The 20,084-nt window shown below is 41.6% G+C and overlaps 1 protein-coding gene across 1 annotated transcript in view; it reads left to right on the top strand.

Moving 5' to 3' along the window:
• Nucleotides 1-20,084, top strand: part of DHX57 (DExH-box helicase 57) — a 43,989-nt gene that overhangs the window by 7,354 nt on the left and 16,551 nt on the right. Inside the window, exons 3-12 of the mRNA XM_080913834.1 lie at nucleotides 2,374-2,532; nucleotides 4,096-4,281; nucleotides 4,548-5,383; nucleotides 7,371-7,549; nucleotides 9,811-9,932; nucleotides 11,434-11,629; nucleotides 12,714-12,838; nucleotides 14,368-14,501; nucleotides 15,500-15,554; nucleotides 18,293-18,501. Of these exons, the coding sequence (XP_080769960.1) occupies nucleotides 2,374-2,532; nucleotides 4,096-4,281; nucleotides 4,548-5,383; nucleotides 7,371-7,549; nucleotides 9,811-9,932; nucleotides 11,434-11,629; nucleotides 12,714-12,838; nucleotides 14,368-14,501; nucleotides 15,500-15,554; nucleotides 18,293-18,501 (2,201 nt within the window). The remainder of the gene's footprint in view (nucleotides 1-2,373; nucleotides 2,533-4,095; nucleotides 4,282-4,547; nucleotides 5,384-7,370; nucleotides 7,550-9,810; nucleotides 9,933-11,433; nucleotides 11,630-12,713; nucleotides 12,839-14,367; nucleotides 14,502-15,499; nucleotides 15,555-18,292; nucleotides 18,502-20,084) is intronic.

Raw genomic sequence — 20,084 nt, 5'->3', positions numbered from 1 at the left:
ACTCCATAGATTGATGTTAAAATTAAACATCCCAAAATGCAACCTGCCTGTGTCTTTCTAGTTGATGGGTTCATCTGTCCAGCTGGGTGAGCCATTGTCTGATGGCCTTTTGACCAGAAATAGATGGTTTCATTAGCTTTCCTCCGCTCTAGCTTTTAATGAATAAATAGACAGAATCGAGTAAGTCAAGTGGTTGGTAACAAAGTAAATGTAGCTAATACATCTTATACAGTTTAAATATAAAATTCCTCGTAAACTGTACTAAGTTGTATTCAGGATTCTTAGAGGTAGAGAGACTTCATTAGACATACATACATTCACAGGAATAGCACATCTGGATGTTAGTAAAGAAGGAATATAAGTAGGTGCAGGGTTTGATGATATCAGATCATCTGTGCTATTAGCCTAAGTGGATTCAACTGTATGCATTCAGAAAAGAAAAAGAAACAAATAGAATGTAAGTCATTAAACTGGCTACCAAATAAATTGCTGGAATGAGTCTGATTGGAGGATTTAAATACATATTCTTCATACATAATCACTAAAGGAGCAGGATTGCTAGGTGTCCCACCAGAGAATTGACATGTTTTTCCTGAGGTGGGGAGGAGGGGGGGGGTGGGAAAGAGAGGAGAGGAAAGGGAGAGAAAGAGGAGAGAGAGGGGGAGGAGTGGGAGAGAGAAGAGAAGAGGGGAGAGGAAAGAGAGGAGAGAAGGAGAGAGAGAGGAGGAGGGGGGTGGAGAGAAGTTGAGTCATTATGGACACTATTCAGAACAATTTATGTCTCAGTTAATGTCATATGAAAGAGTAATTGCAGTTTCTTTGGGGGGTAGACAGGGTCACACTTGAGCCTAGGCTGGCCTAGAGCTCGCAGCAGTTCTTCAGTCCCTAAGCTTCTACTGGGGTTACAATCATGAGCCTTCATAACTAGCTTTTTCAGAGTCATCTTAAAGTATGTTTTTATCTTACCTGCTAGCTTAAGACCTAACTTGAGTTAAATGCAGATCTTTTACTTTTCAATATATATACATTATAGGCCTTAGAGTATTGCCTGCTCATGTATTCATTAGCTATCTATTGAGCACCATTTATGTCCTGGTTTTACAGACTAGAATTGTAGCAATAGATAAACATTGTACTTATCTTCATAAAAGATTTTTAAGATGGGAGGACCATAAGTGTATCACAGAGGCAGTAAGGGCTATGAAGAAAAATAAAGAATAGTAAGGTAGGTGTGTAAAATACTGGAGTTGAGTTGCTGTCACGTGGAAAGAACACAAAGAAAAGGGCAGCCGTGAGCCTCTCTGAGAGAAAACCGTTTAAGGCAGAGGGATAGAGCAACTGTGAAGCCCTGAGTCAGGAATACTTTTAGAAGGCCTGGGAAAGGCAAGGAAGCCAAGTGCCAAGAGTAAGTGCACAGTGTCAGAGCAGAGGGACTTGACTGCAGGTAGCCCTGTGGCCAGTAGAGGGAGTTTGGCTTTTGCTTTGATTGATAGAGAAAAGCACAGAGATCTAAAGCATGTGTGTAGGAGGACACTTCAGTCACTCTGGTCACACCTGCCACTCTTCAACATGTGCCTTTTTGATACTCAGAAGACTGGACCTTTTCCTTTGGGCCATTTCAGCCCCGAGCCAGGTAAGTTGAGATAAAAGAGGGTAAATGATGGAATGAATAACTGGAGAAAACGAGGAGTTGGGATAGTCTCCAAATAGAGGAGGGACTTTAAGATGAAGAGTGGACCCAGAGCATGGTGGAACACATCTGATATCCCAGCACTTGGGCGGTGGAGGGAGGCTGGAGGGTCCATTGAGGAGACCCATGGCTACAGAACTAGTTGACTCCAGCCTATGCTACATGAAATCTTGTCTTAAAAAAAAAAAAAAAAGAAAGATGGGAAGGTAAAATCTAAGGACATATAAATAGATGGTGTGTGAGATAGGGACGTGTGACCCTCCCAAACAGACTCCAGAAAAACAATAAAACAAACTCAGACGGTGAGACTTTCTATGAGATAGTGGCCCTTCAAAAATGTCACTGTTGCTGTGCAGTGGAGGCATATGCCTTTAATCCCAGCACTCAGGAGGCAGAGGCAGGCGGATCTCTTGAGTTTAAGGTCCATGGAGGGATACCAGGGCAACACAAAGAAACCTTGTCTCAAAAAACAAACATGCCATTATCAGAGAGTAGGTTGGGAACTCTTCAAATTAAAGGAATTTTAGGAAAATGCCAACTGGTGGCTAGGGAAATCTAGCAAATACTGTAGAAAACACTCTCTCTATATTTGATGTCATCTGCTGTCGGTGTGTGTTGTGAATATTTGGGAGCTCTAACAAGAGTATCAAAGTTTTGTTCATGAGCATGTGACTTTAATTCAGGCCCTGCGACAGTAACAAAAGCAAAGGAGAGACACGGCCTAAGTGGAAGCCCAAAGCCAAAGTGCCCCTTCAGACGCTGCACATGACATCAGAGAATCAGGAGAAGGTGAAAGCCCTTCTGAGGGACCTGCAGGAACAGGGTGCGGACGCGGGATCCGAGTAAAGTATCTTGTTTGAGTATTTTATACTGAGGAGAACGCATTGGCAATGATGCCTCTTCAGCTTTGGGTACTGTATCAGTGAAGAGCAGTGCTTCTCAACCTTCCTGATGCTGCAATCCTTTAATACACCTCATGCTGTGGTGACCCCAACCATAAAGCTGCTTCCATTGCTGCTTCCTACCTGCTACTTTGCTACTAATGAATCCTAATGTAAACATGTGATATGCATGATATCTGATTTGCGTCTCCTATGAGGGTCCTGACCCACAGGTTGAGAACTGCTGGCATAGAGCCCGTGTGACTATACAGTTAGCTGAAGAGAGACAAGAGGAGTCGAGTAGCAGTGGTCCAGCCCCAGCTGTAGAGGGAGTGTATCTCGCACCGCCCTGAGCAGTGTCATGGCTTGTCTCATCTTGCTTTGTCTCCAGGCCAGACTAATGTAGGATATTAATTAGTGCTTTACTGAAAATATTCCAACTAAACTTTATACTAAGAAGTAGGAGCTTGTTCTTGGAGGCAAGTTCTTGCTAATGCAGCCCTGCCTGGCCTCAGACTCACTGCAGTCCTCCTGCCTCAGCTTTCCCACCCATCCCAAACCCCTAGCAAGATAAATGTTCATTCTTTTTTCTCCTAATGTATGTGGGTGTTTTGCCTGTTGTGTGTCTGGGCATCACTTGCTGCCTGGTGCATGTAGAAGCCAGAAGGTGTAAGATTCGTTGGAAGTGGAGTTTAGACAGCCATCAGCTGCCATTTGGGTGCTGAGAATTGAACCCAGGTTCTCTGAAAGAGCAGCCAGTGCTTTTAACCACTGAGCCATCTCTCCAGCTTCTAGATCAAACTTTAATATTGTACCTAGCTTCCCAAGTGAAATAGTTTCTTAGTTTCTCCCCTCTACCTCTGCACTGTGTCTTAACCGCAACTGTGGCACTGTCAGTTGGAGAGGTTTGTTCAGTTTTATGTTTGCTAGAAATCATGAGTAGTTAATTGGCCTATGCTCCACCTCGACAGTAACTAAATCCTTTGATAGAATTAGCGAGTGGCCAGTCAAGAATAGAAAATAGTCTTCTGTCCTCTATAGATTTGTTTGTCTCAGACTTAGAAAAGGGGATTATTCATTAAATTATACAATTAAGGGGAAAGGACAGGGATATTGTCCGTGAATAAGAGGAAGAGATAGCTGTTGTGGGGAAGAGTACAGGCTCTGGGTTTAGCCTAAGGTAAGAATCTTGATGCTTCTTTTTGTGTAACCTTAGTTACTAATCCTCTCTGAGGCTCATTGATGAAAAATGGGGATTTTGGTAATATGTAGCCAGGTTACTGAGAAGCTAAAAAGAATTTGTTTCTATAAATGACTTTATCTAGGACCTGAATGGCAAATAAGTACTTAAGAAATGACATTTCCCAAGACAGAAACTAATGGTTCACTATTAGATGAAACCAGCAACTGAAGAGCAGGTCCCAAGTCCTTGGCTCTTTGATTAAATGTTTATACCCTTGCTTAATTTTTCTCTGAAATAAGTAGACATTAACATCCAGTACTTGAAAATGTCCCCTTCCCTAGAAGAGGCACCTCTGGGGAGGAGGAAGAGGAGGAGCCCGAATGTGCTGAGGAGCAGTGCTGGCCAGCTGGACAAGAGCCTCTCTTCCGTCCTGACCCCAGTCCGTGGGAATATATAGGCCCAGAAGAAGTGGAGCCGCCTATTCCAGAATTTATAGTCTCACCATTGGCAGTGCAAAAACTTTCCAGGTGACTGATTCATCACTTACAGAAGTCATGGCAGCTGAGTCTCTTCTCTGTGGATGTCCTACCATGACAGTGCTGGAAGGGCCCAGTGTGCCAACAAAAGCTCTGTCTTTTAAAATGGAGGGGTTTTTGATCAGGGATGCTTTTTCAAAAATACAGATGTAGCTGTCTACAGTTATAATTCCATGTATGTATTTAAGTGAATCTCATGTCAGTGATGTGAATGAGGATGTTCACACAGCATCTTTGTCATGTTTTGCCCTCTGCAGGTATGGCTTCCACACTGAGCATTGTCAGCTGGCCCTGAGGACCTGTGAGGGAGACTTAGGGGCGGCACTAGAGCATCTTCTGCAGCAGTGCTTCTCGGAGACCTTTGGGGAGAGGATGGTACTCTCTGAGGCAGCTGTCTCTGTCAGCATGAGTGAGTGTGTGGAGCAGAGGCAGGAAGAGGTGCTCGCTCTCAAGTCCATCTGTGGGGAAAAGTTTATAGAGAAAATTCAGAACAGAGTCTGGACCATTGGACTGGAACTGGAATATTTGACAAACAAATTCTGCAAGTCTAAGCAAAAGGAAAGTAGCAAAAATGTACGAGACACTTCTCCTGAAACCTGTAAATTTTACCTCAAAGGAAATTGTAAATTTGGATCAAAATGCAAATTCAAACATGAAGTGCCCCCACATCAAATCATTGGGAGAACAGAAAGAAACGTAAATGAACCTCATCTTGATGCTGATGACGACACAACTTTTCTGTATGAGCTTCAGATTCGATTTTCTAAAGACCACAAATACCCCTACCAAGCTCCCCTTGTGGCATTTTATTCCACCAATGAGAACCTACCTCTGGCTTGTCGTTTACATATTTCTGAGTTCCTTTATGGCAAGGCCTTGGAATTTGCAAAAACTTCAGAACCTGTTGTATATTCTTTGATAACTCTTTTAGAGGAAGAGTCTGAGATTGTCAAGTTACTAACACACACTCAACACAAGTACTGTGAACGTCCTGTGAACGTCCCTCCGGTACCTTCTGAGACCAGAATAAAACCTGCCTACCGCAGACCAGTGATCCCAAGTAACACTTTTCTCTCTAACCAAATGCTGGAAGGTACGTAAAATATTGATCTTAGGTACAGATGGAACCAGTGCTCAGAGTAATGAGTTTAGGAGTAAAACATTTCAAGGCTGGATGAGGATTACTTCCTGGTGATTTTTGAACAAAAAGAATCCTGTGACTAGTCACTGTGCCTGCCTTTAACTATGGCTCAAAGCTGTAGCACTTTGGGTGAGCTCCCTAGATAGAAAGTCTGGGCTGCTGTGGAAGTGATGTAACTGTGGAGAAGCAGCCTGAGTGAGTAGCAGTGCTAGCCAGCTGAGTAAGGGCCTACCTTGTTCCTGCCTGTGGAGACATGTTAGAAGCCTCAAGACACTTTGCCAGCAAATCAGTTTTATTTAACTTGGTTTTATATGTTTACTACTTATATATGATATTCCTGTCCTCCTGTTTTTTAGTATTCTAGGCTGGTTAAAAAAAAATTGACCAAAATAATGCTGTCTTTATGAGTCCTTAAATACAAATGTATGCAGGCTGCTGGCTTTGTCCAGCTTTGCCATGCAGATTCTTACACCACAGACTCCTCTTCAGCATTCCTCAAAGAACTTACTCTCAATTATGTCTGTATTTCAGAAAAGTGCAATTTTCCATCTTCCATAAGAGTTTCCTGGCTAAGGGCTAGAGATGCAGCTCAGCAGTAAAGTCTGCCTGTGTTCATGAGGTTCTAGGTTTAACCCCCAGCACTGGTGGGGGAAACAGTTTCCTGGTAAAGTCAGTAAGTAGGGAGCACGGGCTGGAGGATACCGCATGGGTAGCTAGGTGGACTCCAGCCCAGCTCACTCCTCAACAGCTGCTTCTAGTTCGTGGGATTTACACCTGTTCCTTGGGAAGTGGCAAAACTGTCGTAGAAGCGTGTGTTGCATTTGGGTTTGTTTCACTTGTTTTTGATCGAGCTGGGGATTGACCCGCGCTGGCTTTTCTTCTGCCAGGCAAGCACAACTATGCTAAGCTACATTCCTAGTCTGATTTTCAGTAACATTACTGAGATCGTTTATGTAACATAAATCTCACCTATTTAACATTCAATAGTTTGGGTTTTGTTTTTGTTTTTATGTTTTAGAATTGCACAGTCATGAGCACTACTGGTTTTCCTGAAATAAACCTGTAGTCATCAGTCCTGTGTTGGCCTAACAACTGTTACCCCATAGGCTGTGTTCACAACTTTGCCTATTTTATACATTTCATAGAGATGGAATCATGGGATACTGGAGAGATGGCTCAGTGGTTAAGACCACTGACTGCTCTTCCAGAGGTCCTGAGTTCAAATCCCAGCAACCACATGGTGGCTCACAACCATCTGTAATAAGATATAATGCCCTCTTCTGGTGTGTCTGAAAACAGATACAGTGTACTCACATATAATAAATAAATATCTTTTAAAAAAAAGAAAGAAATGGAATCATGGTATGAAGCTTTTAGAAGCTGTATTCTTAGCATAATGTTCTCAAAGATCACACATGTCATAGTATGTATTTATTCCTTTTTGTTGATGAGAGATAATTCATTAGATGGATTTGCCACATTTTGTTATCAGAACATCATTTTATAAACATTTGGCTCATTTTATACCACTAGATTTGGGGGACACTTGCACAGAGCTGAGACATTCTATGTTAATTCCTTGAATTGAAAGCTTTGGTTTTGATACACACCTTTAATCCCAGTAATTGGAAAACAGAGGCAGATAGATCTGTGAGTTCAAGACTAGCCTGTTCTATAGAGCAAGCCTGTTCCAAAGCTACACAAGAAAACCTGTCTTGAAAAGGAAAAGTCTTTATTGTTACTTTAATAGCACTATTTATTCTTGGGGAGAGCTCAAATCAGCATCTTAAATCTTGCTTGGAGTAGTATGGGAATAAATGAAGCCATTTCAGTCAAGCCTCAGGGTTTCCTGTCTTATGATGCTGTTGTGTTTTTAGTGATTTTCTCCCTTTCCTAAAGAAAGGACAGATTGAAAATGTTTCCTTTTACCCCATTCAAGGGGAAAGATTATCAGAACTGGAGGAGGATGCAGATGAGGATGAAGGAACTGCATCAATTATCGTGGAGAGTGAAAGCTATGTGAACCTTAAGAAAAGGAGTTACAAAAGATATGACCGTCCGGCGAAGTCCCTATTTATCGAGAACAGTAAGATCTGCAGGCAGTTCCAGATGAAACAGGTACTGTACAAGGGCCAGCGCCACTCCCTCAGATCTGGATGCTACTTCCTCCTAGCTTTTGGTTTGCTCTGAACTGCTAAGATTCCTTCCCTCACCCCTTCCAAAAACCCCTTTTGTTTTTGGTGTTTTGTTTTCTTTTATGTTATTTTGGGACAAGATCTTATTAGCTAGATACAGGTGTGTGCTACCACTCTCTCCCTGAGTACTCGGCTTTTCTACATGCTGCAGCAAATTCACGTGCATGTGCGAGGTGCTTCGGGGACACTCAGTTGGTAACTATCAAATGCATGTGTAAACCAAATGTTGTAGGAACATCTGATACAGTAATAGCTAATTTAATATTTGAAGGGAACATTACTGCTGTGATTTACCTTAGAGTAAACCTAAGAGAAGGGAAAGACTTATGCCATTCCAAAGGCTCACAGGATTAATACTGTGTTTGAGGTTACACAGACAGGACATTGATGTGAAGATTTGTTTTAAAAGAAAACATAAATAAGTTTTGAGGACCCAGTTGAATGTTCCGCAAAGGTTAGTTATTAGATGAGTTTGTGGATTAGATTAAGTAAATGTCTAAGGACCCTTCTGTGGTTTTTATATTTTTATATATTATATCATCAATTATATATTATATGCCGTTAGATAATCAAAATGTATATAATTGTACCATAAATAAAATGATAGAGACAAAATTATTTAGTCATTTTGTCATAACCTATCTCTATGATAAAATTATTTGCAACGACAATAGTATAATTCTATATTGTCCCAAAGTATAGCCAATTATTTTTCTTTCATTTTTATACTTTTATTTTTTATTTATTTAGTATTTTTTGAGGCAGGGTTTCTCTGTGTAGCCCCAGATATCCTAGAACTGACTGTAGGGAAGGCTGGCCTCACCCTTACAGCTTGCCTGCCTCCCAAGTGCTGGGATTAAAGGTGTGGACCACCGCCACCCTGCTTATATTTCATTTAAAATTTTTTATTTTATTTTTAAGGAGTATTATTATTCATTCATTTGTGTGAATCTGTGTGAGTTTATGCACACTGCATGTGTGTAGGTGCCGTCATAGATCAGAAGAGAGCATTGCACCCTCTGGAACTAAACCTAACATATGGTTGTGAGCCACCTGATGTGGGTGCTGGGAATTGAACCCTGGTTCTTTGAAAGAACGGTACAGGCTTCTAATCATGGAGCCATGTCTGCAACTCTACAATTTTATTTTTAGTATATATATATATAATATATATATACTAAATTATATATATATATATATAATTTAGTACACACACACACACACACACACATAAGACTTGTAAATCTGACATTTCAGTATTTGGATATGTGCTTATCTTATCTGTCACCTTAGACAGTTAGCAATTCTTTCAGAGCATTGAAAAAAATCCTTTAGCTATTTTGATATATGCAAAAAAAACAAAACAAAACAAAACAAAAAAACCCAAACCATTATTTTAGAGACGGGATCTCTAGCCCACCTGGCGAGAACTTACCATGTGGTACAGAGTTTGAACTTCTGTTCTTCCTGCTTCAGCCTAAGCCAGGCTATGCTATAGAACATGGGAAGTTTCCCATCCTATCAAACTTCAAACCAGTACCTACTAACTCTCCACAATCCATCTTCCCCCATAATATTAGCATACAACGCAATGTTGTGTGTATTGATCAGTAGCTGTGAAACTGATTCACATAGTTAGGTGAATGGCTGAAAAAAATAGCTTTGGCAATTGTTTATTATTGATTTATGGAAGGTCTGATCTCATAGAGAGCTGTGCTGTCTACTGCAGCAGCTCCTAAAAGCTTTGACCATTTAGTTCTATTTACTCATTAAAAGTTCAGTTTCTCAGAAGAGCATCCTATCCTTCAAGGGCTCTGTGGCTTCACGAGTCCAGAATTACTGTATTGGACAATGCATGTATGAATCATTTCCATGGACACGGAAATATTATAGTGTTGATATAAATGCTGTTATTAATAAGGATTAGATCAGTGCTCAGTAAGAGAGGTTCATACCTTTCAGTTTATTTAGCTATGTAAAACTGTACAGAGTGCTCTGCTTACTGTGTGGATGTGGCAGCTAGACTTCTCGCTAATGTCCCGTGGGTTCAGGTCTGGTGGCTCTGAACTATGAGACAAACTGCTAAAGAAAGCAGGAACAGTGCATCCCACCGTGGGATTCGAAGATGACTGTGTGAAAGGTAACTAAGAATAACTCAGCTGCTGCCTTCTTCATTTTTATCAGGCTTCCAGACAGTTCCACGCAATTCTTCAAGAAAGACAGTTACTGCCTGCTTGGGAAGAAAGAGAGACCATTCTGAAATTGTTGAGCAAGCACCAAGTGGTTGTCATAAGTGGTATGACTGGGTAAGAGAGTGACTTGCTTCAGATTCAGCTTTAGTGTGTCTGGAGGACAGGAGCACTGGCTACCTTAACTAGGTCTGCTCTAAAAATATATGTAGCCGGTGTTATTTGTACATTTGTTTTCTCGGTCAAATATTAAATGGTATTCCATGAAAGTGGTTGAATTATGTAGTTTCAGGGCCAAATTACAAAGACCTAAATTGGAGCTGAGAAATTGACTCTGTAGATGTGTACCTGTGCCCTGAGACTCCTTTACTGCAGGTCTAGCTACAGGTTTTCTTGAGGCCCATTGTTAGTCTAGGAGAATTCTGTTCTCACAGCTTAAAAGCTGCATGTCTTCTGCGTTTATCCTCCTTTCTATAAAGCTTGTTTTGTCTTTTAGCGACAACTTAAGTAACGTATGTTTTCCCTGTTCCATACTCTCTGTGAAGAGCAACTCTCAGGCTTCACTTCTTTAATTCAGGATGACACAAAGCATTATTACTTTTGTGCTGAGACTCAACTAAGATAGTAATTTTTTATTTTCTAGTTTCTCATAGTTTTTTATTTTAGTCCATGTATAGCCAAATCATTTCACATCAAAGAGAAGAATATAAAATACATTTGTATGAGTGTGTGCATGTACATACAGGTGTGAATATAAAATACATTTGTATGAGTGTGTGAATGTACATACAGGTGTGTGAATATAAAATACATTTGTATGAGTGTGTGCATGTAGATACAGGTGTGTGAATATAAAATACATTTGTATGAGTGTGTGCATGTACATACAGGTGTGTGAATATAAAATACATTTGTATGAGTGTGTGCATGTACATACAGGTATGAATATAAAATACATTTGTATGAGTGTGTGCATGTACATACAGGTGTGTGAATATAAAATACATTTGTATGAGTGTGTGCATGTACATACAGGTGTGTGAGACCTTGTGTGAGAGGCAGTAGGAAGATGTCAGATACCCTGCTCTGTCACTCTCAGCCTCAGTCCTTTGACAAGCTCTCACTGAACCTGGACTAGGTTAGAGGCCAGCAAGCCCCATTGTCCACTCATCGTCTGTCCCTTCCTTACCCTAACGCTGGTAACCGGAGCTTGCACAACCATTTTCAGCTCTTTACCTGAGCACTGAGGATTTGAACTCAGATCCTCATGTTTCACAAGCAAGCATTCTTGCCACTGAATCATCATCTTTGCAAGGCCTCTAGAACACTTACAACAGAAGCCAACACTTTTTCTTTGGGATCCCTATGTAGATCACATCCCTAGAGACATTTCTAATCTTAATTGTGTCATTTTCATAGCCCTCATCTTATAAATGACATCAGATTATCATTCAGCTGACCTGTCTCCAGGGTTTATGAGGCCTGGACACTCCATGAGTAGAAGTGTGAGGCTAAGCAGTACGACTCTAGTTAGCTGTGGATTCCTTGTTGCCTGTGATTGCTTTGTTAACTAGCCCTTGAAAACTTCATTTTAGGACTGCTTTGTTTTGACATACAGATGTGGGAAAACCACACAGATTCCGCAGTTTATCCTGGATAATTCTCTGAATGGGCCGCCTGAGAGGGTAGCCAACATCATCTGTACCCAGCCCCGACGAATCTCTGCAATCTCTGTTGCTGAGCGTGTCGCTAAAGAAAGAGCAGAAAGGGTGGGTCTGACCGTGGGATACCAGATTCGGTTGGAAAGTGTCAAGGTGTGTACGCTCTGCTTACTTCCTGGTCATGTGAATTGTTTTCTGACAAGGAATTTGGAGGATCTGGAAATTGACAGGCAATGGGGATATTTACCTGCAGTTTATTAATCATCACTTTCAGTGGGGTTGAAATGTCTTGAGAAGCATTCTGATGTAAGAACTCATATCTGGTTGCACCAAATATGCTTTATAGAGGCTTTAAAAAAAAACTTTTTAGATTTATTTTATTATCAGTATGTATGTTACATGCCTATATATATCACACACAGAGAGACATTTTTGTTTGCCTACATGTATGTCTATGCATCAGGTGCATGCCTGCTATCTGCAGAGTCCAAAAGAGGGCATAGGATAACTTAGAACTGAAGTCATGGATGATTATAAGCTGCTATGTAACTGGTGGGACTCAAACCTGGGTCCTTTAAAAGAGCAAGTGCTCCTAACTGCTGAGCCATCTCTCCAGTCCTGATTTTTTATTCTTTTTTTTCAAGATTGATTTATTTATTTAATGTATATGGATACACTGTAGCTGTCTTTAGACACACCAGAAGAGGGCATCAGATCTCATTACAGATGGTTATGAGCTAACATGTGGTTGCTGGGAATTGAACTCAGGAAGAGCAGTCATTGCTCTTAACCACTGAGCTGTCTCTCCAGCCCAACTTTGTATTCTTAATTAGTAGAAATGATCTTGCTGTTAACCTTGAAGTGAATGTAGACTTGATTTAAACACCCACTTTAAAGAAATATTTTATAACCAGGCCTGATAGTGTGCACCTTTACTCCCAGCACTTGAGAAGTAAAAGCAGAAGGACCTCTGTGTTCTAGGCCAGTCAGTTGTATATAGTGAGTTCTAGGACACCCAGGACTCTATCCACCCTGTCTCCAAAAAAAAAAAAAAAAAAAAAAAAAAAAAAGTCTTATAATAGTATTGTGTGTGAGAGAGAGTTTTTTACAGGTTTAATACGAAGCAGAAAGGTGTATGGCTGACCTTAGTTAGAAGTTACATACTATCTTGTATTAAGTGGAATTGCTGGAGGTTCTAATGGTGTTTATTCAGTGACAATGCTCTCTTGTGTGTAAGTCCTCAGCCACCAGACTGCTATACTGCACCACAGGAGTGCTGCTGAGAAGGCTGGAAGGAGATGCAACTTTGCAGGGAGTCACCCACATCATTGTTGATGAAGTTCATGAGAGGACAGAAGAAAGGTAAAAGGACTCCCAATAGACACATGCCTGTAAAATAAAGTCGTGGCTGGAAGCTGTTGCTTGCTTCCAGAGCAGTTTCATAGACTTAGTATTGGTAACGTCATAAGGAAGGCTAAATTGGAGAAGTGGCTTTCCCGATCTTCGTGGTCAGAAGCCTCCTGGGCACCATGCTATGCTCCTGAGGGGTGGTCCACGTGTACTTCTCCTGTTCTTTTGATCATTCTGTAACCGTTTATTCATAAATTTATAGTGCCAGCATCAAGTGCCCTGTTAGGTCGTAGTTGCTGGGGACACAATGAATTAGAAATCATTTAAAAAATTTAGAGACAGGCATGGTGGCACATGCCTTTAATCCTAGCACTCAGAGGCAGGGACTGATGGAGTTCAAGGCCAGCCTGCTTTATAGAGCAAGTTTCAGGACAGCCCAAGCTACACAGAAAGTCTGTCTGGAAAAGCCAAACAGAAAATATGTGAGCAAAAAGACTACTTGTTAGAAATCTTTTGTTTTCAGAAGGTTTCTTCTCATGGAAATATGAGTTTATAAGTTTATAAGTCTTCATTGAGCACTTGGTATGTCCTGAACATCGGTGTAGTGAGCAAGACAGCAACAAACACCCCAAGTCCTTGTCCTTGAAAATTCACATTCTGGTTGTTAGGAGAGCCCAACAATAAAGTGAATCCGTAAAATACCAAGTGTTAAGTTCTAAGAAGATAAGAAATGCATGGCAAGAAGTGGGATTCATTTGAAATTTTAAATAGGTTAGCCAAGGTTAGGCAACCGAGGCCTTGCCAAACCTGTTTTAGGTAGTCTTGAAAGAAGTGTGGGGACATCCATGTAAGTGGCTGGCAGAAGCTCATGCTGACATGTTACTGATGTGCAGAGACCCTAAGCTGCATTCCTCAAGGACAGCAAGAATGGAGACCTGAACCCACCTGGAGGGGGGGGGGGAAATGCGGGTGCAGAGAGCCGTGTCCGTAAGCACTCGGAGAAGTCACTGAAGGAATGTGAGCAGTGGCACACGCGGATGTTGATCACCGTGTTGATCACAGACTCGGGGAAGATGAGGGCTAGCTCAGGCTGTGCATAACGAACGCTGCCTCATCACGTCCATCTCTCCACAACTTATGGCGGGCTTCGTGGTTTGTTTTCACTAACAGGCTCAGGAGTGTTTGTGCCATTATCTGGACTTCTAGCATATCCTTTTAGCAGCTGCAGGCCATGCCATAGACTGGATACTGTTACAGTTAGCCATTCCTATAACTTTGCTCTTACCAACAGTGCTATAATATAAAAAATCAGAATGATCAACTTCAGTGATAAACCCTATTATATTTTGATTGGTATTGCACTGAATTTATTGAAGACGTCTGGTGTTTGTATTTTTAGATTTTGAACTGTTCTCCACCAGGACTGTGGCACATTTAAGTTTTATACTTTTCCGAAGTCTTAAGTGCTCCAGACACTCCAAAGTCATTAGTTCTCTTGTGTTGCATGTGTGTGACCCGAGATTATCTTGTCTTGTCTCCAGTGACTTCTTACTGCTAGTTTTAAAGGACATTGTGATGCAGAGAGCCACCCTCCAGGTCATTCTCATGAGCGCAACTCTGGATGCTGGGCTCTTCTCCAAGTATTTCAGCTACTGCCCAGTCATCACCATACCAGGTAATCAAAGCGCACTGTGCAGTCTCACCCCATTGCTGCGCATCCCTCTAAGTAAGGAAGGCTCACTACTTCAGAGTCCATTCAGAACAGGAGGTATTTCACTTACAGCAAAACAACCCAGGGTAAAGCAGCTGCTGAAGAGGTAATTTATCCCCTTGCCAGATTTTAATTTTGTATGTGACCTAAAAGTCTCTGTTCTTAGGATTCCTAGCATTCTGTTGTGGTCAACATCAGCCTATATGTTTTTACGAATAATCTGTCATAGAAAGGGAAAATATGCCAATGTATTTATTTACGGATTGTGCTAAATATGCAGATACTGATTCACTCTGAAAGAAAACACAGTTGGTAATCTTAATGCTCCACGTCCTTGCTGTGGAATAATTACCACTCTGAGCCTGGCCTGTCTGTCTGTGGTTGATTGATTACCACAGGGACAATTTGGAAACACTGACTGAAGTGATAGCATTCTTGGTGACAACAGAGGAAGAGAAGGAAACATGTGCTGAGTCCAGAATCCAGTGCTCACTGTTTAAAGCCTCTGTGGGGCGAATGCAAGAAAGAAACAGTAACGGGTTTAAAGCTTTAATCCCCAGGGGGAGATTATCCTCTCTCCCTTATCTACCGCTGTTCTCTCTGCGAATTAGAACTCATGCCTACCAATTTCTGTCATCAAAACCTTTTTAAGAATATTTTTAAGCTGGGGGTGGTAGTACATACCTTAACCCCAGCACTCAGGAGGCAGAGGCAGGAGGCTTTCTGTGAGTTCAAGGCCAGCCTGGCCTTCATAGTTAGTTAGTTCCAGGACAACCAGAGCTATATAGAGAAACCCTGACTCAAAGAACAAACAAAGAAAATACTTCCAATAACACAGAATTTATTTATTTTTCCAAAATCTGTTTTAATATTTAGATGGTGTGTACAAACATACACCCAAAAATTCCAATTTTACTTACTGGGGATTCTGATGATTCTAGTCTGTTTTCTTGTTTTTCTAGGTCGTGCATTTCCTGTTGATCAGTTTTTTCTGGAGGATGCACTTGCCGTGACGAGGTAAGGAAGAAAATCTTTGAACATGGGTACTGTTTTATCTTGAGTGTGCCAGGACAGTATCTTCCTTTTGACTTATCTTTGTCTTTCATCTTGCTTCTCCATCGAGTCCTTTGCCTCCCTCTCTGTCATCGAGCAGACTCTAAGTCTGACAGGTGGTTAGTGTCTCTGTACCTCAGTTCCATCAGGTGCCAAGTATGTCTATTACTATCAGCATGTCCCCAGGTCACGAGGACCAGCTGAGGAATTAGTAGAGTAATAGTCTAATTAGAGTAACAAAAACGCACCTGTTGTTCTTCTAGGGGATCTAAACTCAACCCACAGCTGCCTGTGACTCCAGTTCCAGAGATCTGATTCTCTCTTCTGACCTTTACAGGTGGTACCTCCATGGCAAAAAAATAAATCTTAAAAAGAAACAAAGTGCTTAGAACTGTGCCTGAGGCCTGATGCATGCTTCATAAATGTTAACTGTTACCATTATCTTCATGCTGTCAGGAAGTGTGTCATATAGGCCGAATGTTAAGATGTTTATGTAGGGGACTGGAAAGATGGCTCAGTGGTTAAACATACTGACTGCTTTTCAGGGGACATGTTCAATTCATAGCACCTCCACTGGGCTCACAGCTATCTGTAACTCCGCTCTTGGGGATATGACACCTCTGGCCTTCCCGGGCATCAGGCATACACATTCACATACCCACATGCAGACACACACAGACACAACTAATCAAAAACAGATCTCTAAAATTACCTTTTAAGAGCCAGGTAGTGGTAGCATACACCTGGGAGGCAGAGGCAGAAAGATCTCTGAGTTCCAGGATAGCCTGATCTACATGGTGAGTTCCAGGATAGCCAGGGCTACACAGAGAAACCCTGTCTCAAAAGACTAAATTTAAAAATAAATAAATAAATATAAAAGGGGGGAAAAGGGATAACAGTTAAAATGTAAATACAGAGAATATCCAATAAATAATTTAAATATATATTATAAATTATATTAGATGTTTTATATATATATTTACAAGGATGCATATGTGGGAGGAGGCTAGATGGCATGGAGGGTGTAGATACTAGCCGCCAAGCTGACAGTGTGAGTTTGATCCTGAAACCCACATGGTGCTTCAGACTTCTACAGGTAGTCCTCTGAGTCCCTTCAGGCAGGCAGGGACACATACACACACGTACACATGCACACACACATACGGATACGTATACAAAACAACGACAGAAAGGTGAGCAATGCTTGTATGGTTTCAGAACTGAGTAGGAATGTTCGTTTCTGTTGTATACAAACAGGTTTCTCTGTCTTTCTGACCTTGAGAATCCTCTCAGCTTTTATGCTCCTTACTGTTAAACCCACCCTTGCTGGTGATCAGATTTTTAGCTCTCACTTCTGTGGCAAAACTTCTAGATCAGACTCTTTATCGCTAAGTACTAAACCTAAGGTGGAAACACCTCTGCTGCGTAGCCGCTCGCTCGCTCACTGTAGAAGCCTCAGCAGCATCAGCCAACTGGTCTCTCTTTATTCTTTACTCTGTTCCATCTTTCCTTCCAAGTTGTCCTTTAACCCTCAGCTTGAATGCTACCTTGATGAAATTCCCATCTTCTTGTTGCTTAGACGTCTTAGGCACTTCTACTGTAATTCTAAGGGTACTTTTTCCAGTCTGCTTTGCAGATTAGTAACGGTCTTGGTCTGTTCTCATTGGCTTGCAAGTTTCTTGAAAGGCTCTCCGTACTTTATCACACATTACCATACTGTACCACACCACACTGCCATGACCCCTGCATAAAACTGACATTTGGTAAATGCCAAGATGAATGTTGAAGGAAAAAGAACACGGTGTTTGGTGGTGAGAAGTAGCTGGAGAAAGTCAAAGATTATAGAACCACCAAGTTTTAGACTTTAAAAAGGGTATAGAACTTTTTTCTGCAGATAACATCTTGTAGAGAATCATAAAGAACTAAAATGAGAATTAAATTATCTGGGTGAACAAGGTAGGAGGGCAAAAGGAAGCCCCACTTGTTCATTGTCCCCCTAACCCTTACAGTTCCCAGAGCCTCTGAGAAACTTTAGACCTCCAGAGGAAGGAGTTTCCAGTTGTGTCAGTCAGTTCTCCCAGATGATGAGGAAATAAGACCTTTGAAATGGACTCTTGGGAGTTCTGCAGCATAGTGATTTAGTAGTGAGCCTAGAACGCCAATCTCAGCTTTTAGTACCAAGTGTAGACTTTTCCACTTAACCGTAATAATAGTATTACCTCTAACAAATAGTAAACTGTGTACTGAGAGTCTTGCAGTGTGTTTGAATATGGTCTTGTAGCAGTATTCAGAAAAGAAGTGGTAATTCAGGTCTACATTTGGTTTCACGGGGTAGAATTAGCTGCTTTAGAATTATAGTTGGGGCCTTGGGAGATGGGTGAGATTCTCAAAGAAATTAAGATTCTGGCTCTACAACTGAGAACATAGCTCAGATGTCTTCTGAATGTCCGTGCCGTTCCTGGGTCGCACTTCCATAGTCTTGTCTGAGTTAGATAAGAACACTAGACAGAGCCAATGGCATTCATTCCAGTGTGTTCCCAACCAAACAGGCACAGCCAGCAGAATCCTGGACTGCTAAGAAAGTAACACATGAGCTGGAGAGAAACAACAGCATTCTGCTGAGGGTAAACAGAGTGGGAGAGTAATTTCTTTCTTCTGCAGCAAGAACACACCACAGAGACACATTCTGTCTTCTCCCTCAGGTATGTGTTACAGGACGGGAGCCCATATATGCGTTCCATGAAACAGATTGCGAAGGAAAAGCTTAAAGCCAGGCACAACAGAACTGCACTGGAGGAGGTGGAGGAAGACCTGAGGCTATCCCTTCAGCTCCAGGACGAGGAGGAATCTGTCAAAGATACTATACCTGATCAGCAGCTAGATTTCAAGCAGCTCTTGGTCCGTTATAAAGGTATTGTACTTACTCAGGAATGGTGTCAAGCATGCCAAAGTTTCTTGCATTTCTTTTATACCATGGCCCAGAGAAAAGAAAAACAGGACATACAGTAACAGTGCCTTACATTTGTAAGAACAACTTTAAGCTTGCAAACCCAGCAGTCTAATGCAGAGATTACAGCTACCATACCTGCCTGTGGGCTCTGTTTAGTTTGTTTTGTTTTGCTTTCTGATTATTAAGGGAAAGTCTTTGGTAGGAAAGAAAGGAAAACCAGCTGACGCTGCAGGAGTAACAGAGGTTAGAGGTTCTTACAGAAGATAATCGAGGGATAGGAGTCTAGAAAGAAGAGTAGGAAAGAGAGCTGGGAGCTAGGACTAGCCTTAGCTTTAAGGACAAAGGCAGAATAGTAACCTTGGACTTCCTGTTCACCTCTGACTATGTGCATAGCAGGCTTCATAGGAAGGAACAGTAGCCAGGTGCAGTGTATCACAGGAGGAGGGGCTCCCTGAACACAATTAAAATGTCTAAAGGAGGAATTTTTTTAAGATGTCATTTTATTTATTATTTTGATTTGTTTTGTTTTGTTTTTTGAAGTCCATGTATACTGCTAACGTTGGGTAAAATTTACCTGATACTTAAGTAAGTCTCATACCTCTCCAAGAATGACTTAACTACAAAGGGAATTAATAACAGTTACACAGGGGAGAATGATCAAGCTAACTACCAATAATGGGGCAAGCCAAGACTGCAGACCTCAGTCATGTCCTAAGCACATGTGCTGAAATACATTGTCTTGTGGTATTTTAGTCAAAAACACTTGACTTGATTGTAGTGAATACCAGAAAAATCAAAATACCAGTATTGGCCTGGAGAGACCCAAGAGCTGAGGAGGCTTTGGCTAAGACTCCAGTGGGTAGTAAGAATTTATAGATTCTTGCCCGGATCATCTGTAGATCAACATCAAAGGTATGGAGTAAGTTCTTTCCGGGAATGGGAGTGGAGGGTCAGAAGAGGACCGGGAACTCACTATATAGACCAGGCTGGACTTGAACCCACAGATCTGCTCATCTCTGCTTCCCAAGTGACGGGATTAAAGGCCTGCAGTATATTATGCCCAGCATGAGGAAGTTCTTAAATTCACATGTATCCTTCAAGGAAGAGCCATCATTTCTGTCACTGTCTCAAGTGACCTCAAACTTGAGCGCTGTTGTTAGATGCTAGTGGAACAGCCGTGTCCCACTCGTGCCCACCTGTGGCAATTGTTACCTGGGCTTCTAGATGATCTGACTCACGGTTGGATTGAATATGGAAGAGTTTCTAAAATGTGCCTGAATGGATTTTTTCCCTAGATCTTAAGCTTTGAATAAATATGTAATGGTGAAAGGAGAAGGAGGAGGAGAGAGTTAAAAGTGCTCACAGGGCAAGTGCTGTCAAGGGACATTTGGGCTGGGAATGTGACTCAGTTGATACAGTCCGTATCAAGTGTATGGATTTGGCAGGGAGCCTTGGCCTTGCTCTCCAGCAACACAGAAACGAGATGTGCTGGTGTGTGCGTACAGTCCCAGCACCTGAGGGGGAGGCAAGAGGACCAGGAGTTC

Source organism: Micromys minutus, assembly GCF_963924665.1.
Source record: "Micromys minutus genome assembly, chromosome: 3".
Classification (NCBI taxonomy): Eukaryota; Metazoa; Chordata; class Mammalia; order Rodentia; family Muridae; genus Micromys; species Micromys minutus.
Note: the sequence above shows the minus strand (reverse complement) of the source record. Positions and strands in the feature narration are given on the sequence as shown.